Source organism: Oryzias latipes, chromosome 14 (assembly GCF_002234675.1).
Source record: "Oryzias latipes chromosome 14, ASM223467v1".
Lineage (NCBI taxonomy): Eukaryota > Metazoa > Chordata > Actinopteri > Beloniformes > Adrianichthyidae > Oryzias > Oryzias latipes.
The window spans coordinates 25,594,329-25,620,894 of record NC_019872.2 but is presented as its reverse complement, the minus strand read 5'-3'; the positions used below and the strand labels follow the sequence as shown (position 1 = coordinate 25,620,894).

Sequence of the window (26,566 nt, the reverse complement as noted above, 5' to 3'; positions counted from 1 at the left end):
TTGTTCCATTTGACCAAAAAGCAAGTGACCACTGTGGAAAAAAATGAGAAATTCAGTTGTTAGACTGTCACTTGAAACGTAAAGCAAACTGTAGAAAATGCCTCTTTTTTTCCCACTGAAAGAGCACTAGATGTAAAATAAATAAAAACATGGAATCTGGACAAAATATGCTTCAAGTTAATATAAATATTTTAAAATAGAACATCTTGGAGTTTAAATTTCAAAACATTGGCTTTTGTTCTCATTTTAGTGCCAATTGCGTTCAAGTGGTGTTTAAATAATAATAATAATAAAAAAAAGACTGTCTAACTCAGAAAACACACATGACCAAATCATCCAACACAATGACAGAGGAATAACTTAAAGGTCAATGTATTTGCAGTGCACCATCTATGGGCTGTCAGCAGAACTGCAGGGTAAAATTAAAGATTTTTAAGGATTATCAATTTATTCAAGTTTGGTTTGGCCAGATCAAGGCTGCATGGCCACTGGTCCATAGTTTGCCCACCCCTGCTCTGAAATGTAAACTTAAGTGTCCTCTAACAGATATAAATCCTCCCTTTGAACACGTCAAAGTCATTGTTATTGGACTTGCCTGACTTTATCTGCAATACAGCGAACTTGAGTGGATGTTCTCATTCCTGATCCTGTCCATCCTTGGGACAGCGAGAAGCGCAGCCTCCTCAGCTGTGCCCCCTCCACCTCCACTAAGGATTTTTTTTTTTCTGAGTGTTACTTTTTCAGGTCAAATGTCATTGCTCTCACCATCTTGTACACCTGTCATTGGCATTGACATGTTTTGTGAAATATCACACCAAAGATATCCTTTTGCCCATTCTTACCAGTTTTTACCTTTTTTTCACACATTGTTGGTCTTAACTGTTGACCTTAAGTATTTGAGTACTTCCTTTTTATCTTGACTTCCTGTGTTCTCAATCAGGTTTCCTAGAAGCTGTGTTTGAGACTGTCCTTCTTTCCTGTCATCTTCAAACCAAATTTCCACTTTTTATATGTTTCATCTCTCTCTCTACAGAAGACAATGTCATCTGCAAACATCACTGTCCATACAGATTTGTGTCTGGTACATCATTCCATTCATCTTCAACTGGATGGTTTCATTCTGTTCCACCTTCACCTGAAACTCTTCTGTCACACTAACAGCAAACTTCACTTGTCTTTCAGCTCTCATGCATGTCACACACCGCTCCAAACAACTCCACTCTTCATCATTCAAAGCCACAGTTTTTCTCAGTACATTGACATACACACTCTGTAAGCTTAAAAGAACAATGCAGCTCATTCTGGCCTTCTCAGTACTTCTTTACCAACCTTTAAAGATCATTTCTTTGTCCTTAAAGTTATTTTCTTGACACGAAATTATTCAGCTTACCACAAAAGCTGACTTTTGATCCCAACCAAGTTTCTGCTTACCTAGTTTCCAATAACTACTGTGTGGTTCATTTGCTTGTTCCTCCACAGATCCAGCTTCACAGGAGTTTGGTTTGATTTCATCACTGAGATCAAATCAAATTGTGATGAACTGTCTGCATGGGAAACCTTTTACAGCATCTCTTCTTACTGAATATTTTAAACAAACTCTGTTTTGGAACCAGGAACTAGAGAAGCTACAATTCTTTCCTCAAGAAATATTGTGCTGAATAATATTTGAGTCACACTTGCTTTAATGCACTTGAGTCTATAAACTCTAGGGTCATCTGGACCCAACCAGTCAATCCGAGTGCTGCAGCGGTAGACACTCCAAAACAGTAGAGAGGAAAGGCGGAGCTGAAATGCTCGCCTCTGTGGCGGTTGGCTGCATGTGCCTTGCTGAGGCTGAAGAAGTTTGCATATGGCTTGTGCAGACTGTGCTCTTGTTTTAGCTAAGTTCTAACATCATATTTCTGACAATTTTACGACAATACCGAGTCAAACAGAAATGTCCTGTTCTGAGGGGGCCTGATTTGTGGATGGGTAGGTGGCACCCAGCCTGTTTTTCCATAGTTCTACAAAAATAAGCATCATCCTCGGTTTCTTAAAAAGTTGTCCCTGAGGTATTTTTCTACCTTCCCAGCCTGTTTTAACAACCCAGTGAAAATTTTTCAAAAACTTCCCCCTCATCCAGACACACATGTGTCGTTTGTAAGAATCAAAAATATGTTTGTACACACACAGACACTAAAAATACATTAATTAAAGGGTCAGCCAAGGTAGAAAAAACAAAAACTACAAGTACACATGATCAAAATCTAATGCTTAGATTCAACTGTGGTGTCTTACTGCTCACCAAGATTAACAATAGGGATGTAATCTTATATTCATTAAACAATATGCCAATCTATTTTCATTTTCATCTTGACTGAAGCGATGTTTTTGTGAACGCATCTCAATAAAAGCTCAAAAGTTTGGTTCATGTAATCAAACTTTCCCCAAAACTTTGATGTTGTTGTTTTTTTATCATTAGTATGCCAGGCAGTTTTCAAAAGCTCCGCAGTAATCATAAGCTTGGGGAGAGGCAGGACCACCTCAGGGGTGAGCACTAAAAGAGGGCGGAGACAGCGGTTCAGCCATGTTGGCCTCATTAGTTAATTATGGAGCAGGCAGGCGTTCTCTCTCACGCTGGCTTTGGAGCACGCAGAGAATACACGAAAGATGTTCAACAGAATCCAATCTCAGGATTTGGATTTACTGGCTCTTACATACATGTTTTTTTTTTTGTCGTTTCTCTAAATGTATTTAATTTTGAGATAAATTAAATCTTAGAAAAGTCCAAAAGGTATGCATGCTGTATAAAATAACACAAAAGCATTGTATGGTTTGCACACTTAGCGTCTGTTTACTTTTCATTATAAACATTTGCAAATTATTAATTTCTTCCCCCTTTTCCACCCAGAGCACATTAAGGTATCTGCTTTCCAAATAGTCCATGGCCTCACTTGTATTGCAATTAATTCCAATGTTTCAGGGGGTCTGACCTTGTGACAGAACGACTTTTCTGAGAGTTAATTGTTTGCGGCCGAGGCATATTTAGGTCAGGTTCAAGATTGAAAATATGTTTCATGATTGGCATCAGCTGAGATGCTCCCCTGACAGAGTGTGTAGAGGAATGTAAATTCAAGCTTTTAACAGCTTACCTTTAAATGGGACAGTTCACATTGATAAACCGCTTATAAACAAGAAATATCATGTTTTTCTAGTTGTGCGCTCCTTATAAGACTATTCAGCTAATTCTTCATATGATTTGTCAAGACCTTTTTTTTCTTTAGCTAGGGTCACAAGCCTTGTAAAGCAAAAAACAGCTATCTTCAGGTAAATTCATGGTCACTGTGCACAGGCGACAAAGCCAAGTCTCTTTGTTGTCATTCGTCTGTCATTTCAGATTTTACACTGTGATTACTTCAATTGCGTAAATGGTAGAAGAGTTACGGTAGTTTGAAGAGCGTATGTTATTTTCCTATATTTTACATAGTTTTTTACAAAATCATTACATAAATCTTATGCAAATCTGCGTAATTTTGCTAGACTCATAGGAAAATGTGTGACTTTGAACAACCGTTCCATGTTGGCCCATATATGTCTGACTTTCTACAATATATTTTATTTAGCATATATTGCGCACATATCATGTTAAAATTACCTCATTGATGCACACATTTAGGGGCAGATTTAACTGTTTTGTTAATTTATGTGTTCTTTGTGTGGTTTGCTCATATTATGGTTTGCTCCTATTTCTTCCGTTGTTTCAATGTGGTTCATTTGTGATACATCTGTGAAAATGTCACTTAAAGACCACAACTTTTCTCATTTTGTGCATGCATATTCACGTATAAGCAATTTTCATCTGTGCAATATGTGCCGAATGCACTTAGTGGCTGTGTGACATCGCCTTAACACTGATGTCAGTGGGGATCCGATTACTGGTATAAAAAGCACCTGATGATTATTTATGACCTGACTTGCCTCCAGTTATTTGGGATTTTAGGTGCGCTTCAATCAAAATGTCAAAGTGTTGTTCAAAACATGTCTTAAGTATAGGAATACTAATGAAAGAAAATATCGAACCGCTTTTGATTCTTTAAGCTATTCCCATACATTGAACACTTAAACATTAAACACTTTATTGAAGATTTAAAAAAATTTAAAAAATGTCCACAAGTATTGCCTAAAATGACTTTAAAACGTGTTTTTTTTGTTTAATTATTTAGCACTGACTGTTTTTAAAGTTCATCCGGCCAACTTTGAAAAGAGGAAACCAAACAGCTGAGCAGAATCCAAAGGGTACAGCGAAGTACCACAGTTGGGCTCCAAAGTGAATGAAGCTCTGTTTTCAGAGTGAGAACATCTTTTGTCCTTTGGACAAACTTTGTTCCCCCAGATTCAGGACAGTCAGCTCTGCGCTGCGAGGAGTACTGCTTTAAGGGCCAAAAGCCTACGTTACATAATCTGTTACTTTTTTTTTTGGTCATATACCCCTTTACTTATCATGTCATCACAGTAGAACTTCAAGCTTCTGATGTTTTCCATGCACTTTCCCCTAATATGCATTCTGTTTTAGCTTCATAGACATATGCTAATTGTAATGCACCATAATGAATTATTATAATTGTAATTAATAAGAGGGCTGAAGTATAAAATGATGATGTTTATGCCACATTGTAACTTCATTTAGAATAAAAAGAATTGCTATTGTTGAAAATATTGAAAAGTCAGGCAGCAGCTTTTTCTGGCATCACTGTCAGCTTTCAACTTTTTACCTTCTACTTTGAGAAAACAGCATTTGGATGTAAACCAAGACAGTCAGAGAAACGATAGAGAAAAGTGTAATCCTGACAAAGATGTGGGGAGGACTAAGTAAAAACGTGTGGGTAAAAGACGCTCAGCAGCTGACATGTTTCTGTCAGTTTAATAACAGCCTGACACCTGCAGAGCGCAAATGGAAAAAGTTCCTCATTGTTTTGCGCTGCACCTCAAAGTGAAGCAGGTTATTGATAAGGTGCGACGGCAGTTTGCTTCTGAAAGGTTCATTTATTTGCCTCCGAAAAATAAATTGGAAACCGAATGTTTAAAGATAGCCTGTCAGAAGGCTGGAAAAATTCTCACACGTGTTTGTGTGTTTGTTAATTACTTGCAAATTCATTCCCTCTTAAAAGTGCTGAATGAATTATTCCAGTGATTGTTTTTTTTTTTTTTGTGTTTACGCCACGACAGCTGCTCCCATTGATACGGCAAACACTTAACGCTTTTGATATTGATTTACCAATTAACAGGTCAATTTGAAAAATAGCAAATAATCAGAACAAGTTGTTTTGTTGATAGATTGTTGGCAAGATGTTACAGGAGATACAGAAATATTATCTAAATTGAAGATGAAGAAAACATGTATAGTCAAGTGACTTTTATGACACAAATGATCTGAACAGTCGCACAAAGAAGAAAAGGTTAGCTTGACCCACAGGGACACGGTTTTCTCATGAAGGGGCAGATCTTTCATCTTATAAATTGCAAAACGTTGACTTTATGAAACCTTTTTTTGCCTTTTTCAAATATCCCAATGTCCGACTCAAGTGTTTGGATTTGTATCACATGGGACTTTTTCCAAAAAAAAGCCAACACTGCATAGCGAACACCTTATGGGGAATAAAACAAGGAGAGATATTAGGAAATTCAGCCAGGATTTAACTAAGACACTGTAAGACGTGAAATATGGCCATGATATTTGTTAGTCAAAGCCTCAGTCACTTGCATCTGTATGGGGAGTTGACCCGTATTGGCACTGCAGGTTTTTGAGTTGGAGGGTCACAGAGAAAAGCAGACCCTTCATCATTAGGGGAGTGCAGATCTATCTTTGAGTTCCCTTACAGCTCGTCTGGCAACGTCAAACACCATGAAAGTGGAATGTACCATTGTCATACATGTGTGAAGCGTATGGTGAAGTATTTGTAAGCATAATGTAAGTTGTGACGTACGAGGGGAGCGGTCGTAATGTGCCGTTACATCACAATGTAGTTGTTTGTGAGGTACTGGTCATTTACTAAATGCTGCACTTGCACGGTGTGCACATGAGACTCCCATTGCATGTCCATACAAAATACACTCTGTACAACACGCCTGCATCTCACCAACTTTGCCCTTATTTACCATTGTGTGTTGTATAGAAAAAAATGTGCAAAGATTTTGGCTCTACGGGTTCACCGACCTCGTAGACCGTACAGGTTTACCTAATTTCCCTTCCAGACAGCCCATATACACCCGTACGGGCTCTGAGCCAATGACGACTTCTGTGCATGGCATAAGCCTGGACCATATGAATAAACCCCAGAACCAAAGCCTGACAATGCTTAGGGGCCAGACCACGCCAAAGCACCATTCCATGTGGGAAATGTGGTGGAGGAGAGCCAACAAATCATCTGAAACATTGAGAATGCACATCAATGAATCTGAAGGCAAAAATATGATTGTGATTGGCTAAAACCAGTGGGGAATTTATAGTTTAGAATAAAGGCATAATGATCTTTGGTGTTTAGAGTTAAGAATCAGCAGCCAGAATTTCCTGGAAGTGAGATAGATTTTTATTTTTGAAAGGTTGCCAGTACTTCACTTCATATAGACTCTGCTTTGCAGCTTGGTCAAAGTAACTTCAGACAATGATGTTACCCCGTTTTAACAAACTTCTAGCTTTTATATGTGTTTTAGTGGTTTGTCCTTTGTCTGGCATTTATGTTCTAGCATAAAATCCTTTTTACATTTTATCGAGGCATCTTGTATTGATTCACGAAACATAGTAGCACAGCTGTAAATGTGGAAAGGGCAGTCAACTTCATTTCTATAAAATCATCAAAGTAAAGCTTAGGAGCCGCTGTAGACATCTGTTATTACTGTAAAAGCGTTTACAAGCTAAAGTAAAACGATTCTCTCCTGCTGTGAATTGAGAAAGAAGTTTTACTTTTAAGTTCAGAAAATATGCGTTTGTCTTCATTTGAAACAAATAAGAGTCTGGTCTGACTTGTTTAAAGATGTCATGTTAATCCTCACATCCACTGGTTGTCATTTAACACGCAGGCAGAAATCTCCATCCTCAAAGTCCTGTGTTTCTTTGAAGCATGCTAAATCTCATCTATCTATACCTTAAAGTTGGAAGCTAAGTCATCCGCAAACAGCAGACTCAGACACATGCCTGGGCTGAGCTGCTAGGTTTTATCAAGTTATATGAAAATATAAACCAATCTACCAATGGAATTATAGATTCATAGAAAAATGTATTTGTTTTCATAAAACGATTACATAGGTCACCAAGGGACAGGTTCAAAGCTGTATGGTAGCTAAAGACCACAGTCAGTGTCCCACTCCGATCTATTTTCAAAGGGTTCCCGTTGGTCTTTAAATTATGATCATGCTGTTTTTAGGCCAAATCAAAGAAGCTGTTGTGTTCTAGGACATAGTTTCTGCTGAGAGTTCTTTACAAATGCTCCTCTGAGTTGCAATCAGGACTGTTGGGGCAGAGTAAGCCTGCTCCTACTTCCTGTCATCCATCTGTTTACCATCATCTCCCAGTATCCAGCCACACTGCCTTGAGCCAGATGCCAGCTAAAGGAAAACAAAAACTTACATGGATCTAGTCGACAACAAGTGGATGCATCAGGATGGAGGATGTAGCAGGGAGCTTGTGGTTTGCCAACTTTAGCTTATACGTCACAGCTTCAAGTTTTTTCCAACTTAATGTTTTTGTCTACTCCTGATTCACAACGATTTGAATAAAGAAACGCACAGAAATGCAGTTTGAAGCTGAATTTTCTTCATATTTTTCTTCTGAAAAAAATCACAAGAACATGATAAAAACGCACACAAAAAAACACAATTTTCATCAGAGTGGGTCCTATTCGCCTGCTTTATAAAAGTTAGTGAAGCTTTCTGCAGCGCTGACAAAAATCTTACATGAATACTATATTTTAACATCTCTGTCAATTAAAAAGGTGTATAAAGCAAGTAAAAAAGCACTGTCAAGTACCCAAACCTTTTTTTGTTTGTTCTGTGTTTTTTTTCTTCTATTGGCTGGTCTCAAGAGCTTTAAGAAACATTAAAACCATCTCCTGCTGTTTATAATATCTTGTTTATGGCTTTGGCTTCAGCTAAAGACAGATTCTAAAGCCTTATCTGAAAATATTTTTTTTTGTATTCAATTGTGTTCAATAAATCTAGCCACAGGGGTTGCAAGCCAGTAACTTCTGTGCCGGTCCCAAGCCCGGATAAATAGAGAGGGTTGCGTCAGGAAGGGCATCCGGCGTAAAAATTGCCAAAATAACCATGCGAATCATCCACAACACTTTAGACATACCGGATCGGTCGAGGCCCGGGTTAACAACGACCGCCACCGATGCTGTTAACCTACAGGGTGTCGGTGGAAATTTGACTACTGTTGGTGGAAGAAAGAGGGGAGGCAGAAGGGTCCGTGGCCAGAGAGAGAAGGGGAAAGGCAGGAACATAGGTTTGAGAATAGGGACTCTTAACGTTGGCACAATGACAGGGAAAGGCAGAGAGCTGGCAGACATGATGGAGAGAAGGAAAGTAGATGTACTGTGTGTGCAGGAGACAAGGTGGAAGGGCAGCAAGGCACGTAGTATTGGAGGAGGATACAAACTGTTCTATCATGGTGTTGATAGGAAGAGAAACGGGGTAGGAGTGATTCTGAAGGGGGAGTTTATGAACAGTGTTCTAGAGGTGAAAAGAGTCTCAGACAGGATGATGAGCCTAAAGTTAGAAATTGAAGGGGTGATGGTGAATGTAGTCAGTGGGTATGCGCCACAGGTTGGCTGTGAGTTAGAAGTGGAGGAGAGATTCTGGAGTGAGTTGGATGAGGTCATAGAGAGTTTTCCCAGAGGAGAGAGAGTTGTTATTGGAGCAGACTTTAATGGGCATGTTGGTGAGGGCAACAGAGGTGATGAGGAGGTGATGGGCAGGTTTGGTGTGAAGGAAAGGAATCTGGAGGGACAGATGGTGGTGGACTTTGCGAAGAGGATGGAAATGGCTGTAGTCAACACTTACTTCCAGAAGAGAGAGGAACATAGAGTGACATACAGAAGTGGAGGTAGGAGTACTCAGGTGGACTACATCCTATGTAGACGAGGTCATTTGAGAGAGGTTAATGACTGCAAAGTGGTGGTAGGAGAGAGTGTAGCCAGACAGCACCGCATGGTGGTGTGTAAAATGACTCTGGAGGTCAGGAAGAAGAAGAGAGGGAAAACAGAAAAGAAGACCAAGTGGTGGAAGCTACAGAATGAAGAAACTTGTGAGGAATTTAGGCAGAAGTTGAGGCAGGTCCTGGGTGGTCAGGATGAGCTTCCAGAGGACTGGAAAACTACAGCAGAGATTATCAGGGAAACAGGTAGGAAGGTGCTAGGTGTGTCATCTGGAAAGAGGAAAGACGGTAAAGAGACTTGGTGGTGGAATGAGGAAGTACAGGAATGCGTCCAGAGGAAGAGGTTGGCTAAAAGGAAGTGGGATGTAGAAAGGACTGAGGAAGGTAGACAGGAGTACAAGGAAGCGCAGCGTAGAGTGAAGAGAGAGGTGGCAAAGGCCAAACAGAAAGCTTACGATGAGCTATATGACAGGTTAGACACAAAGGAAGGAGAGAAGGACTTGTACAGGCTAGCCAGACAGAGAGACAGAGATGGGAAGGACGTGCAACAGATAAGGGTGATTAAGGACAGAGATGGAAAGGTGCTAACAACCCAGGAGAGTGTACAGAAAAGATGGAAGGAGTATTTTGAGGAGCTGATGAACGAGGAAAATGACAGGGAAAGAAGGGAGGAAGATGTGGTTGTTGTGGAGCAGGAAGTAGCAGAGATTGGAAAGGATGAGGTTAGGAAGGCTCTGAAAAGGATGAAGAGCGGAAAGGCCGTTGGTCCTGATGACGTACCTGTGGAGGTATGGAAGTGCTTAAGAGAAGCAGCAGTGGAATTTCTAACAAGGTTGTTCAATAGGATTTTAGAGAGTGAGAAGATGCCTGAGGAATGGAGGAGAAGCGTTCTGGTCCCGATCTTTAAGAACAAGGGTGACACGCAGAACTGCAGCAACTATAGAGGAATAAAGTTGATGAGCCACACAATGAAGCTGTGGGAAAGAGTAGTGGAAGCCAGGCTTAGGAAGAAGGTGGAGATTTGTGAGCAGCAGTATGGTTTCATGCCCCGTAAGAGCACCACTGATGCCATTTTTGCTTTGAGAATGTTGATGGAAAAGTACAGAGAAGGTCAGAAGGAGCTGCATTGTGTGTTCGTAGATTTAGAGAAGGCGTATGACAGGGTGCCGAGGGAGGAGCTGTGGTACTGTATGAGGTCGTCTGGAGTGGCAGAGAAGTATGTCAGAGTAGTTCAGGACATGTATGAGAGAAGTATGACGGTGGTGAGATGTGCTGCAGGTCAGACAGAGGAGTTCAAGGTGGAGGTGGGACTACACCAAGGATCAGCTTTGAGTCCTTTTTTGTTTGCTATGCTGATGGACAGGCTGACAGACGAGGTAAGACAGGAATCTCCCTGGACAATGATGTTTGCGGATGACATTGTAATTTGCAGTGAGAGTAGAGAGCAGGTGGAGGAACAGCTAGAGAGGTGGAGGTTTGCTCTGGAAAGAAGAGGTATGAAGGTCAGTCGTAGTAAGACAGAATACATGTGTCTGAACGAGAGGGATCAAGGTAGAAGCGTTAGGTTACAGGGGGCTGAGGTGAAGAAGGTGCAGGAGTTTAAGTACTTGGGGTCAACAGTTCAGTGTGATGGGGATTGTGGAAAAGAGGTGAAGAGGCGAGTGCAGGCAGGTTGGAGCGGGTGGAGGAAAGTGTCAGGAGTGTTGTGTGACAGAAGAGTGCCAGCAAGACTCAAAGGAAAGGTGTACAAGACAGTGGTGAGACCAGCTCTGCTCTATGGGTTAGAGACGGTAGCAGTGAGACAGAGACAAGAGGCTGAGATGGAGGTAGCAGAGATGAAGATGTTGAGGTTCTCCTTAGGAGTGACCAGGTTAGACAGGATAAGGAACGAGTACATCAGAGGGACGGCTCATGTTGCCTGTGTTAGCGACAAAGTCAGAGAAGCCAGACTGAGATGGTTTGGACATGTTCAGAGGAGGGATAGTGGATACATTGGTAGAAGGATGTTGGAGATGGAGCTGCCTGGCCGGAGGGCAAGAGGACGGCCAAAGAGGAGATATATGGATGTCTTAACAGAGGACATGAAGTTGGCTAATGTTAGGATAGAAGATGTTCATGATAGAGTGAGGTGGAAAAGGATGATTCGCTGTGGCGACCCCTGATGGGAAAAGCCGAAAGAGAAAGAAGAATTCAATTGTGTTCAATTATATTTATATAGCCTAATATTTACAACAATAGTCAATATGAATCCAAGTTTTCTGCAAACGCTGATATATTTTTCTTAGTTTTTCAACAGCCTATATATTCAGCTTTTTTCTGATGTGTTTACTTTGCTTTTTCCTTTGAGTCTAATATTTGTGCTAGCTCCGCGCTTGTCCCTGTCACCTTCCAATAACGATGTGCCGTACAGGATGTGTCAGACTCGATAAAAAAGCAGATGAAAGTACTCTGTCTTACATCTGTAAGTGAAACAGACGGTCTGCTTCTGGTTTAAGTGCTTTAATCCCTCCCCTGTGGGGAAAAGCTTAGCATTGTAGCCATTAAGGATGAGCCCAGCATGCAAACTCGACGGATTTCTTTCACGAGGTTTGAAAACAGTAAAAAAAAACTCTAGGGCGCATGCGATCCAGCGCAGCTCATTTCTACTGTTGATTATTTTTGAAGTTCCTAAAATTCTTACCATTTTAAACTGACATCATAGAATTTTTGTGTTTGTTTTGGAAAAAACGAACCATAAGACAGCAGGAATTTAGGATGCCCTTTAAAGGATAACCATGATGTCGGTTTTTACGTATCACAGGGACACCATTCATTTGCCGTCTCCTCTTAGAAGGTCATGGAAATATGCAAAAGTATTACAGCCAAATAGATTTGAAAAAGCCTCAAAAGATAACAAGTATTCCACCTGACCACCTGCTTAGCACTAAAGGGAAATGAAGGATTAACCTGTCAAGCTAATTCCACAGATTTACCAGATGAAACGAAAGATTTCTGCAAAATACATTTCTGGTTGGAGAGCTTTGAGGGGGGGGGGGGGTGACATCAGGTGGCTCTGTGTTCTTGTTGGATTCGGCTCAAGTCTTTGGCCTCAATACGGAGACCTTTAGAGAGAAGAGTAAAGGTCAGTCTCAAAAAGACGTGTGTTGATGTTGCAGACGGCTGCTCTTCACCCGTAGATGCATACATTCTGGCGCTCCCCTACACTGTGCGGGCTGCTCCTGTGTGGTGTGTGCTTGCTCCGACACGACTGGCATGTTAAGCACCAACAGCTGACTGCTGTAGCCTCCTTGTATTGAAGCAAGTCCTCGCCGGCTGCCAAACTCCAATTAAGCATGCAAACCTCCTGATCCAAGACAGGAAAGAAGCTGTCTCCGACTTCAGCTTTCTTGTTTGTTGGCTTTTCAGACTCTCAGGAAAATGAAACAACATGCAGTCCTTACAAATATTTGTCCTGTTACATACTTTAGAATCAGACAATTCGTTTTTGCAAAAGGACGGCCACAAAGAATTAGCTGTTAGGGGTGGGCGTATCGTAAGTATTGATACTACCGTGAGGAAATTGGTGCTTTCGTCGCAGTTTTTCTTTAATAAGTACAGTAAAATGCTTGAATATACAGAGTTCATCCAAGCGCGGCGTCTATCCGTCTGCAGTGTTGCCAGATTGGGCGAAAAACTCCTCAATTTGAACAAAAGCCTGCCCAATGTGAGTGGAAAACCTCTTCCCTCCCCTCGCTGCCTCATTGGAGAGTAGAGAGTCATTAAAGAGCCACATATTTGCATCCAATGGCAGGATATTTTTTTAGTGTTTTTTAGATTTTTACATTTATTCAAACCACCAAATGTTCCCAAGCGCTGCTGTGTCTTCAGCTCAACACTCCCCCAGAGGAGGGGTCAAATGCGGAGAAAAACTAATGAGATTTTAACTTCGCTTTACTACAGTGTTTGTTTTGTTGACTTTTTTCACTATTTTATCACTACCTTTATTTTAAAATATCTGTTTGTGGTGCTGTTTCTTTTTCATTTTGTTACATGATCAGTTCAGATAGTGGTTATTGGTTAATTAACATTTTCATGGGCCGAAAGTCTCTGTCCTGGGTTTTATTATACACTCATTGAACGAAACAATATATATTTCCCGAAATTATTCTATAATTACAACATTTAAATGAAAAAATATCAATACTGCCAACACTAGCCCTGAAATTTCTTGGAATTGGATCGATATCCAGATGCCCATGTGTTGCCCACCTCTATTAGCTGCGTATTAGTACACCATTGCCAATGTGACTTTAAGGGTTATGGCAGGCTACTGTGAATATTCCTGCTTTTTTTCTTCAATTTACCATCAAATTAAAAACCAGACTAATCAGTGTGTTTGGCAAGTAATTATTAACTAGGCAAAAAGAGGTTGGAGTTTACATTTACTCTCCTTGTCTGGGTCGATTTTATTAAACACCCTTGGTTCCACTCTTCAGATAAGAATGACAGGCAAGAACCGACTTTTAATGAGCACACAGAGGAAAAACAAAGTTCATGGCTATAGTTTGATTGCTTAAATTAATTTATACGGGTCATGGCAGGAGGGGTAGTTTGATGACTATAAGGTACCATCAGTAAACAGTGAATGTTTGCTTACTGCGCTGCATGGAGAAATGTCATTGCCATCCTATGGGTGTGTGTGTTCTGTTAATTGCAACAAAAATTTCATTAACTTGGAGTTTTATCAGACATCTGGAACAGCGTATGTGCTGAGTAGCTTCTACAGTCACAACTTTTATTTCAGGATGCTGACAAACATGTTTTCTTTCTAAAAAAAAAAAGAACACAGTGTACGTTTCCATTAAATAAATGTCTGTTCTAACACTTATAACACCATGAAAGTGGGATGAAACAACAAAAATAGCATGTGTGTAGGTTTCTATTATCTAAACTCATATGGGCAAGTTGTGATGCTCTGATATTCGGAGCTTCCCTGGCCTTCCGAGTTCAAACCAACATCGTAATTCCGGATGTCCATTTAATCAGACAAAAATGTCACCTGGGTTTCAAATGCTGCCTGTTTTGCCAGATGTATGAGAATTGTGTGTCATAAGCCACTAGCCTCTGTAATGTCTACCATGAAGGGAAATGTTTGTGTTAAATCTAAACGCTCTTTTTTTTACAGATTCTATCACAATTATTTTATGATTTCATAACAATAAAACATGAAAAAAAGGAATTTGTCTTAAGTTTGTCCTCTTTTTGTTCCCTTTCATTTCCCTTAAAAGTGTGTGTAAGATCTTTTTTTTAGTGGCAATGAAAGAAATAAGAAAACATAGAAAAAATAAAATGAAATTTATTATACTTAATGTTTTTGTGCATAGATAAAAATATATTTTTTAGCAAATAAAGACAGAAAAAAACACCCCCCTTTTGTGATAAATGGTTTCAAAGTTATTTTTTAAAAATTCACTTTATGCATGTTTGACTTATTTTAAAATGTAAGCCATATTCTCCTCATCATGTCATTTTTTTAAGTGCTTATTTTACAACCCTGAGCTGCAGCAAGAATACAAACTGTATGTTCAAAAATGTTTCATTTGAACTGTAGAGAAATTCCATAAAGAATTTCTAAGAAGTCAAGTTTTTATTGGTAAATGGCATGTTACAGATAAACCATTATTATTTACTGAAAAGAATTATTAACAACATAAACCTGTTATTAGGGGTAAATATATCAGAAAAAAATGCCTCTGTAGTTTGTGGAATCTTCCCAGCTGTGTTAAAAAGCTGTATTTTTGCAGACCATTATGTTGTGACAAAAATATACAGAGGACAGGGGTTTGTTGGGGCAGCCTGCAAAGATGGAACAGAAGCAGTGCTTTAATACAAATCAATACTTGTGTGACTCCTTGGATAAAATGTTATGAGGATATTATTCTCATCAAGGGTTGCTTATCTAAATCAATATTTCAGGGTTTATTTTTATCAGAAACAGTTGCTACCTTCTTAGGTGTGCATTTTCAGGTCTTGATTTTACACAGACATATCTAAGGTGACACAAATCGTGGATGACGTGTGTTCCTTCTAACTTTTGACACTGAAACATTCAATGCAGAATAAATTCATACAGTAATGAGATTATATGACTCTACGCACTTCCTACGCATTTCCCTCCTTACCAATAATGTCATAAGCGGTACGCTCAGTAGCAACAAGGCCTCATGGGTTTCGTTTTTGGCACAACTAGTTTACTTGCAGACGTACCTGTTCTCCTTAATGTTAAGTCTTATCACATGTGTAGATACAGTATATATTCACGCAGAACATCTGAAGAGAGAAAAACAAAAATATAACTCATTACATCAATAAATAAATGTTATTAATATATTACTTTACAACTCCATCAAAGCACCAAAAGGCTTTATATTTTGCTCCAAATTGAGCAAATTGGGACCAAAAATGTACATGTATTTGTAGTTACATCTACACGTAAAAATACATGTAGATGTATTTGAAAGCAAATAAATCAAATTAAATAAAATAAGTGAAAAAAATAAATCATTTGCTACCAACTTATGAGTTTTAAAAGCTGTTCTAAGAAGGTATGAAGTTGATATTTAAAAATGTAAAAATAAAAAATGTGTTTCTGGAAAACCACAAAAAGGTATTAGTTTTTATTTTTTATGATTATTTTTTTTTTACTTTGTTTACATTTTTAGTTTGATGAATGGTTTTAATCTATAGAGGAGAATTTAAACAGTACATATAATAAAATCTATCCGTGTGTGCATTTTTTTTTTATTGAAAGACCCAGATGGATGCCACATTTAATTGTAGATCTTGTGTCAATGTCCCCATCATGTCTTTCTTCCTCATAGTTATGATGCCTTTTCAAATCAACATTGTGATGGGAAGACGAGCAAAGGCCACTGCTGTGACAGCTCCCTCTTAGTCACAGATGTTTGTCTAAAGCTCTGTGTGACTGTCGCATTTGGAAACGTCAGTGTCATGTAGTGCAGTGATGAATGCTGGCTACCTGTCTTTGAGTGGCAAGCTCCTGCCAGCGTTTCCCAGGATGCTCCTGGGGAGAATTGAGTTGGTGCCGTCTTACTTATTTGGTGAAGTGGCAACCCGCTGGAGGCTCTGTGGAATTTCTCTGTTGAGGCGGATCACGATTCAGTGATGTTTCTGGCTTGCAAGCTGTGCTTCGACTTCTGTGCTGCATATTATTAAAAGTATAAATCAGCCTTTATAACCACACTGCACTTAAATATCATCACACTTGGTGAAAATGTGCTGTGAGGACTTGTTGATTAGACTCTCAGAACTTCACCCAGTGTGTTTAAGATTCTTTTCTGCTGGGCTTTAGGGACGGGCGGAATTATGTGTGACTTTATTACAAAACTGTGTCAGTATACAAGACACAGATGTGCTTACACTGTAGGATCAAAGGGACAACCCTTTGGTTTCTGAATTGAAACACATTAAAATTTAAGATGAAGTGGAACCGGGTCAGTTCACTGAGTAACCACAAGGGGTTTGCTTGGCAAGAAAGTCCATCTCCATGCACTTTAGTGCAAAATAATCTAGTTTTTAGGATGAATAAATACAGTTTATATTTAAAGACATTTTTATGCGCCAATATGTAATTTTGAGCTTAACTTTTTATTTATTTATGTCCTCTATTATCAGAAAAATGCCACAAAGACATGTTAAATACACCAAAATACTTTTTTTTTTTTTTTATCAGAGTGGGTCTTTAAGTTGTTTTTGGATTCCCCTTCCCAAGCCAATAACAGACACCCCTATCAAATATTACCAATTTAGGTTGGCATGTAAAAGAGAGCGCAAGCTAATAGCACGTGACCACTTTCATAATAAGTAATCTGGCACATATGCATTCTCTAAGTGAATATATATATATAGCTGCAGGTCAACATAGGATCATTTTCATGACTTTGCCTTATGCAGAAGCAGATCTTTAAATTTAATTGATGTTAAAACTTGCAAATTAGTCATGAACTTAGCAATTTACCAAATATAAAGTTGAAGAACTATGGGATGCATCCATGTTGTACCTGAAAAAAAATAAAAACATACTATTTAATAGGCAGATCAAGGAGGGAGCTGCTAGTGGAGCCAGCACATTAATTATGATTTATATGAATAAAAATACAAAGTAAACTTAGTATTGCCTAAGCTGTAGTTGTGCATTTAAGCATATTTTTTATCAAAAGACCTGCTTTCACAACACCTTATAAATTATTAGTAGTAAACCTTTATTGTAAACATGAAAAGAATGTTTTATGCAGGAAGAAAAAGTACACTTCAGTCTGTAAGATAGCAATAGAGCTGTGGAGTTAAAACCAGCAGCCTTTGCACCACCTGCTGCTTTACACTGTTGGTAAATTTGTCCAAATAAGATCAGAAGATTTCAAAAGGCCATAGAAGGTTTTATGCATTCTAATTATGTACTGTGCCTGAGAACTGGACTGAGTGAGTGTGACGTTGCCATGTTGGTGCCAGATGTCATCAGTAAGCAGTGATTGTTTCCGTGGCAACCACTCTCCCCAATCTGGAGTGAGCTTGTTAGAGGACCACACCCCTACCACTTGAAAACGAGCATCACGAAATCTGTAAAACATTATGAATGTTGGATGAGGCGGGCCAACAGGGACAGACTTTTGATGAGGCATCTAATTCCCTAGTTTATGACTTGAAAAATGGGCACTACAGAAGAAACAACAACAAATGTAGGATTATCAAGAACATGTTAAAAACAGGAAGTAGCACAAGAATGGTTATTCTGACAATTAGAATGATTGAGGAATAACTGTTTATTTCTCTATAGAAGTTTGTGGGATTTTGGCTTCTTGAAGCCAGCGGGTACTTCCTGTCTAGACCTCGAGAAGGGAGGGGTCACTTTGTCCAGTTCTTCTATACAGTCAATGATTCCAACCCACTTTAAGTCTGAAGAAGCACATGAGATTCTAATTACAACCAAAAGTTTCAGCGCAAGTAAAATATTCCTCGATTAGGTATGAAAATCAAGCTCATATTTGTTTTATTTATCTTATTGTTTCAGCATTTTATTCTAAAATTGGTTTTTACCTTTTTTTATCTGAACTTTACCATTTTAACTCCGGGAAAAACAGCAGTAAAAGCATCTGTAAACATCTGAGAAGTGCGCCGCACACGCTCTCACCGCTCATTCTTCCTTCATAATTGCCAGTTTGTTTGCAGAAAAAGGCGTATCGGTTGTTTTTTCGCTGATGCACAACATAAATGCGTGTGGCCCCAGGTGTTTCTCTGAACTCTTTCCAAATCTTGTCACTGTCGCCGCGGTTGACGTTAAAGAGCACTGAAGTCTCAGTAAAAGGATATTCTTGGATTAAAGTCATTATATGTTCCTAACCACCTGCCAAGAGAAGGATGGATGGGGAAAAGGGATTTTGCAGCATCGTAGTGAAGAAATGTCTAGTTTGGTTTACGGGATATAGTTGAAGTAGAAGGGCTTCTGTTGACTCCAAGTGTGTACTAAATTTGACCATTCCTGGAGTCTTATATTTGTTAAACAGGTGTCCTAAATGTATAGTTTGAGTCACATTGATGCTTTTATGAGTTGCCAGTTGTTTATTTCATTGTAAGAAAATGCTAATCTTGTTTTTAGATGATTGACCAATAACATAAACCTTCAAAATTGAAGATTTTTCTACACAGAAAAAAGGAAATGTGTGACATCATTGCTTTGCTCTGTATGATAAGTTGCTGCTAGTTCAAACAGTAAAGCAGATGAGTGGTAACAGTAAAAAAAATAGAAATGAATAAATATCATTGTGGGTTTCAAGCTCATAATCCATCTGCATGTTCAGAGGTTCCACAACATCAAGCATAAAAATGTCTACCTTGAGATTCTTTTGCAGCAGGTTTTGCCAAACCTTTTCTGATCCTTTGAGGCAGTTTGACTTTGAGCATTGTTTTATTGAGCTTTGCCCCTGCACTTCAATAAAACGAAAAACTAATGGATATTTTTCTCTATCTTTTTTTTTTTTCTCCACCCAGCTGCTATTCAGGTGCAAATCACTCCGGCGCAGGGGGAAATCAGCGTTGGAGAGTCCAAATTTTTCCTCTGCGAAGGTAAGAGGGCTCCAACACACTTCATTTAACTCAGCTTGATGCAAATTTCACTTCATTCAGCAACACTAGCTGTTGTAATTGAGGTCATTTGATACAAGTGATACGAGTTAGGTGGAATGATGAGACTGGTGTGCTGGTGCGAAAAAAAAGACACGGGGGTAAGTCAATTTTGTGGGGAGTTTTTGTGTTAGTGGAGGCTGTGTCAGGAGATATCACAGCCAGGTAAGAACAGGGTGGTAAGTGTAGGCAGATTTTTTTTTTTTTTTATCGACAAAAATACTGGTGGTTGGATGGAGAGCTGTGCCTGCCATGACCTCTAGAAAAAGTTGGCTGAACTCGTTTAACTTTCCAAGTTTTGCTTTTCTGTTTATTCTGCTTTATTTTTTGCCAGTACAGATATTTTTCTGTAGGACTTAGCTTAGGGTAAAAGCCAAAGATGTCATTGAAATGTATCACAATAAATTTATTTTTTCATTGACTTTTCTTTTTTTGAGCTCTATAACTGTTTTTTTCACGACGCAGTATTGGGGAAAATTTACGAACAAAAAACTTGGAACCTTTTAGTGACTATATGAAATTTTTATTGGCATAAGAACATTGAAAAAAAAATCTTGATGCTGAAAACTGGACCTCTTTAGACAGAAGCATCACAGACTTTGAAGAGATCTTGTCTTGCGTGGAGGAGGAAATAATTGGAAGTGGACAGCTGCATGGACATCAATGGCTTCATCAACAGGCACTGCACAGATCCTGCAAGTCAATGAAGTCAATAAAAAGAACATCAATCAACCATAAATTAAACAAAGGAGCTTCCAATCATTTGTAATGTTATCAATGATCTTACCTGTGTTCAAATCCAAGACAGTTTGACCAAATTGAGCAGTACAAGAAAGCAAGCACCTGGGGCCTCATTTATAAAACTTTGCGTAGGATTTGCGTCAGAAGTGGCGTACGGATGAAACATAGGACGTGCGTACACACAGAAATATTCGGAGTTATAAAACCGTGCGCACGCACATCCTACGCATCTTTCCCTTAATAAATCACAACCAATTCTAAATGCTGCGCAGCTTTTGCGGCCTCATGACACGCCCATAGTTGCCCATAAATAGTCCGTGAAACGCCCACAAATGAATATTCATTGATTGCGAAACCATGCCAAACACGGAGAGAAAATCAAAAAAACGTAACTTCACTCAATGTGTAGTAGAAGTTATCGTTGGCGAGGTGGAAAAGAGGAGAAAAGTGTTGTTTGGAGGGCACAGTGTGGACATTACTAATGCCAAAAAGGCACGTGAGTGGCAGACGGCGGCAGACGCTGTAAATGCTGTAGCCTCACAACCTCGGACCGTGGCCGAAATAAAAAAGAAAAGGTCGGACATCAAAGTCAGAGCAAAAAAACGTCTAGCGCTGTACCCCCCCACACACACACACACACACACACACCCATGTCTGCCACGGGTGTGGGGGGGGGGGCACCGGAGCTGACCCCTCCTGATGAGAGACTGGCGGCAATAATTGGGGAATCCCTTTTAAGTGGAGTGGTGACTGAGGCGCAGGGGGACACCGACGCGCCAGATGCACCGGGTGACACACCCCCAAAAGCCCGCAGAGGAAGTCGGAACCGGCTCATAAGCCACTTGTCCTCGTTTGCCAACAAGTCTCCTTGCTGTCTAAAGATACGTTCACTCCGAATTCTTCCATTTGCCACATCTTCTAAGAGCGCAAGATCAGCCATTGTGCGTCATTACGCATTGTGATGGGGCATTTTATTTCCCTCCATTTAATTACATCTGACAAGCTACAGATGTCGGGAATAATCGACGTGGAAATGGGAAATTGATCAGCGCAAATGTAATTTCTTGTTGCTTTCTGAATGGTCGAGACATACGCCATACATTGTTTCATCAAAAATAAAACAAACTAAAGGCATATGCATGAATACCATAATTCTGTAGCTTATGAAGAAATGTTTTACTATGAAAACAACTTTCCCCAGTGGACAATTAATGCATCTCTCTCTATCTATCCATCTGTCTGTCTGATTGCTCCTATATCTGCTCCGCCAGACGGACACATTGACGGGAATATCAGTTGTGTACATTATTTCGTTCTGTTAACTATATTATTTATATTATTTATGAGGATGAATTGCACAACATGCCAATATTGCAGAACATGTTTCACTTTTCTTTTTGCAAATATGTGTTCATTTGAATTTCTGTTGTAATTTTCGTTTGATTTTTTTTTGTTTGTTTCACTGCTGATCGATCAAACGGGTGTTGGTGTAGGCTGTTAATTGTAAGACTTGCTTTGTGAAGTCTTCATGTTATTTCTGAGAGGCAGTATTGTCATTTTCACTTTCACGTGTTTCTTCCATCTGCCGACGGTGTCGCCGTTTCTCATTTCACCCGTTTTTGTGCGTACGCCTGGGTCAGAGCTTGCGTGAAGGACCGCACATTTTCCCGTCAAGTTTGCTTTTTATAAATCTCAACTATTGCGTAGAGAGTGGCGTACGCCTTCTTTTGTGCGTACGCAACGTTTATAAATGAGGCCCCTGGTGTCCACCTGCTGGACTGTAGGTTCACTCTGACTGTAATCTCATAACGTTACTTTTGTTTTTTGTGGTTCTAATCTTTTTTTCTCGTATATGAGAACACATGGATCTGATTCAACAAGCTGTTGAAGGCAAAATGACAGACATTTTTTTATCATGTTGCAATCTCACGCATTCAGCTAAATTTAACAATTTAATTTAAAATAATTGTGATTCGCTTAAAACATTTGCTTTGCATGTTAGGTCGGACTATTTAAGCACAAAATGTGATAATTTCACTTGAGCTTGAGTCAAAGGTAGCTTGCATGCCGTAAAAGGGCGAGCACCTCTGCACCGTTGTATTTTTTACACAGTGCGGTACAATGGAGATCGTCGGATGTTCCATGGAAAATGATTGAATTTTACTTAAATGGTCTTAAAACATTTACCATAGCCAGAATATTAACTGTGTCTTCATTCTAACACTTTTTAGGCAGAATTATGAAATATCATGAATACTTTTTTTGTGTTTTTTTGATTATTATTCAAGACATTTGCATAAGAATGACTATATACCGTTAAGACAAACTACAGAGTTTTTTATTGTTTTTTTTAATACATTTTCAGTTGGTGGTGTGCATTGTGATTTATATTAAGAATTAAGTGGCCCTTCGCTCATAAAAGACTAAAAACAGTACTTTAAAACATAGAAAATGTACTTTAACACCTGCAAAAAGGACATTAATAATTAAACTACAGTGCAGATTGTCCAGATTTTTCTGGTTTACTTCCACCTTGTTAATTGTCCTTGACTCTACAGACAATTGCCTGAAAGTGTTTGGTTATCCCGAGGACGAAAATAAGATGCAGCTGTATTTGGAGAGCCCGCATTAGTTTGACACAGGAGATGAGTCATATCTGATTAGGATGCAACTGAGGGAGCAGGAGCGAGGCAGCTGACACCGACACACATAGTGACTTCTCCTGTGTCTCTGCTGAATATTTCACTTTCTTGCACCTGTCTCAGATTTTCTCGCTAAATCTCTATTCTGACTAGCCGGGTACTTTTGGGCTACACTGTAACAAAACTAAACAGAAACGGTTTTCTTAGATAATTAATGATAATCTGGTTTTCTACTTTGATTTTCGTCTAAGCTAGTGTTAAAAAGTAAGAAAGAAAAAAAGGATATTATGAGATAATAATTTATAATCAAATATGACAGGCTAAAATATGGAATTTGGTAATTTGGCAAACCGAAATCAAGATACTGAAGTAATAATAAATAAGGTATGAGATGCTGTCATCAGCTGATTCAGTGTTAAAAATTTGATGAAAAAAATACCATGACTGTTAGAGGAAATATTTTATTTCAAGAATATATATTTATTTATACAGCAAAAAAGTTTAAAAAAAACAAGACTGATCGTTATGAGCAATATTTCCTAAATAATTTATATTTTCACCCAAAAAAAAATTAATGGGTTAGACATTTGAAGTATTTCTCTTATCATTTTTATTTATAATCTTTTATGTAATAGAACTTTAATACAAGACAAACAATTTTGTATTTTATTTTCTTATGCTCAACATCAAAGTCATGCCTTCTTTGATTCCTGTCACTCATTTTTTGTTGGATTTTTGCTGAGGTACTCGTCCATTTTTGCGTTTCTTTGTTGCTTCATTCATTTGGAAAACCTTTCCAACCTGTGTGGCTGTTCATTCTATGTTTCAGTGACCGGGGAGGTTAAAGACATAGACTGGTACACTCCCAGCGGTGAGAAGATCCTCCATTCAATGCAAGATCTTTCTGTGAGCCGCAGCGATGAGGTCACATCAACTCTCACCATATACCACGCCAACGTGGACAGTGCTGGCATATACAAGTGTGTGGCCAGGGATGGCGAGAAGGAAGCCCAGGCCACGGTCCAAGTGAAGATATTCCGTAAGACTTCTTTTTTTTCTAATTATTATTAAAGCCCCAATGAAACTGAAAAAAATAAAACATAAAATGTCCAAACAATGTTTAAAAATAAATTGCCACAAGTTGCTTTTTCAATCCGTTTTCTGTTTTAGAAGAGTCAATGTGAAGTTATTTCCCTACAGAAAAGATCACCTTCCAGAGTGCACCCAGTCCGCAGGAGTTCACAGAGGGGGATACTGCTGACATAGTCTGCAATGTTGTCAGCTCACCACCACCCACCATCATTTGGAAGCACAAAGGCTCCAAGATCCAGGCTTCCAAAGACGGTGAGCCAGTTCAAATAAAGCTTTTACTTTGCTTGAGCAGCTTTCTCACCTCTGAGCCGCCATGCCATCCAATCCTCTTGACTCCCTGGGCAGTCACCTCTCTGCCAGTCCATGCTTTCCAATCAATTTTCCACACTCTTCCTCTCCCCCCTGTATTACCTATGAACAAAGTCAAGCATTTCCAGCAAGAAGTAGTAGGAGAACTCATAGACGATTGATGGAAAGGGAAAGTGGTTTTTTTTGGTCTAGGAAGGAGGAGATGCTGCAAATTGAAAGATGTCTGAGAGCAGAGTCAAATAAAATTTCTCCAAAAGAGGAAGAACGATAGTTTAGATATGAAAAAGAAGGTAGAGGAGTGAGAGTTTTCTGTGTAAAATTATAAACTGGTCAATCAAATGCCTAAGAAAAAGTAGGTGGTGCCTGCGTCCGACATTCAAAATGTCTGATAGATTTCCTGTGGTCCGCATTCAAGTGGTAGGGGTTTGAACTTCCAACAAGCCCACTTCCTATTAGCGAGAGTGGTTGCCATGGAAACGTTGACTCAGACCGACTCAGACTAATTACTGCTTACAGACGGTGTCTGGTTCCAACATGGCAGTAAAAAAAAGACAATTGAATCAACTTCATTCCGTTGGAACCAGAAGTACGCATCACATCACACTGACTCACACAGTTCTAAGATTCAGCCAATAGTTACTATAATATTTTTTAGCCAATAGTTAAAAATATATTTGCAGAATAGTTGGTTAAGTGCACCAGTGGCACACGAGAAAGCAGGGTTCGATTCCCGGGGGGGCACAATGAGCTTCATCCATTTTGTGTCCTTAGGCAAGACCCTTTGCGCTACTGCCTACCTATATAGCCACAAGGGGGCCCAAGTCTGGGTTCTCCCTTGCCGGTCCCCAGCCCAGATAAAATACAGGGTTCTGTCAAGGGCATCCGCCATAAAAAATCTCTGCCAAATCGCCTGTGCAACTCAGTGAAAACTAATTCGCTGTGGTGAGCCCTGACGGCATGTGCCAAAAGGTAAACAACAACACATCAAGCATTTTCTGCCTTCAAACCTCAAAAATGCATCTTATTTTATTGTAACCAGAAAAAAATAAAGGAATAAACTAGTTTCTGCATCAATTCTACTGCTGAGTAATGAGATAGAGACTGGATCTGACTTCAGAAAACTATATAAGCACCTGTAGAAATATGGAAATGATATCACTCGGTAATCCCTTTCTTGTGATTTGATCACTCTCTTTTAGTCTAATGCATCTGTAGCAGTTGACACTCTGGAAGCTGGGAAGCATGTCTGCAGTTGGGCATTAAAAAAGAAAACTCAACAAACACAGAAAATAAAAAGACACATTTATCTGAACTCTGTTTCCTTGCTGGAATCTACTCTGGCTGTCATGACCCCATTTGGGCACTCTAAGAGACAGAACTACAAACTTTCAGCATTTAGTTTCCAAATCTGCGTTCGATATCTGTAAAAACTTGATCTGGAAGCTCCTTGTAGCCAATACTAACTTGCCTTGGGTCTGGTGACCTTGATCCAACTCTGCTGTGGCCGATTCGCCCAAAACAAGAAAATATGCTTTTGTTTCATGCTTGAAATGTGTTTGATTTAAACTCCTCTTCCCCAGTGACCAGTGAGTTACCACAGCGCTGAGTCTAACTTGCATTTGCTCCCGGTCTCTTCTCGGGGAATGTGTTTTTCCCTGGAAAAACCACTAATTGTTACCAATACTGAAAACTGAAGAAACCTCTCATACAATTTTTGTCAGTGCAGCAGTTGACCTAAACATGTGATTAAATGTCCAAAAAGCTCTTCTTTGTCGGTCTGACTTCAATTTAAAACTACAGACGTGGACGCAGAGGTGTAAAACAGGTAGTTTTAGAGGAGAATGCACTTTAGCACATTCAGAATGCTTGGAATGAAAAAAAAAAGATATCCACATTTCCCGCCCACAGATGTGCTAAACTTACTTGATTACATATATTTACACATGCACAACCCAGCCGCAGCAAAACAAGTTCTCGCTCACTTTAACCATAGACACATAAGCACAAGTTCCTGCTCTTGAACGGCACAAAATGTATACATTTAAAGATATAGTTGAAAATATATTTGCAGACATTATACATGTTCCAAAATGTCAGATGTTGGTTTTAGAATTAACACCAACATCCGCACTACTATGTGTGTTGGCGAGGACATGGGCTTGATGACAGATTGTAAGGATTGTGTGCTCTTGTTAGGATTATTAGTGGTATTTTTTTAATTCTTGTGAGTTCTTCCTATAAATTTTCCAGCCACGGCTGTCGTGATTTGTGTTAATAATCCTCAGTGTATACGTGTAAGCGTCTCTAAGTGTATAGAAGTATCTGTTTTCAGTTCTTCATTTTCAGGTCTATTTTGTCCCTCTTTTGTTGCTCCCTAACTTTTTGGTCATATTTTGGTTAAATTTTTTATGTTTAAGTTTCTGCCGCAAACCTCGTCTCTTGCATTTTGGGTCCTACACCACTATTTCCTGACACA

The 26,566-nt window shown here is 39.3% G+C and overlaps 1 protein-coding gene across 18 annotated transcripts in view; it reads left to right on the top strand.

Annotated features, from left to right (window-relative positions):
• Nucleotides 1–26,566, top strand: part of LOC101173164 (neural cell adhesion molecule 1) — a 309,611-nt gene that overhangs the window by 196,226 nt on the left and 86,819 nt on the right. For all 18 annotated transcript variants that reach the window (XM_023962556.1, XM_023962560.1, XM_023962559.1 and 15 more), the window contains exons 2-4: nucleotides 19,175–19,249; nucleotides 23,519–23,728; nucleotides 23,890–24,033. In XM_023962556.1, coding sequence (XP_023818324.1) covers nucleotides 19,175–19,249; nucleotides 23,519–23,728; nucleotides 23,890–24,033 — 429 coding nt within the window. The remainder of the gene's footprint in view (nucleotides 1–19,174; nucleotides 19,250–23,518; nucleotides 23,729–23,889; nucleotides 24,034–26,566) is intronic.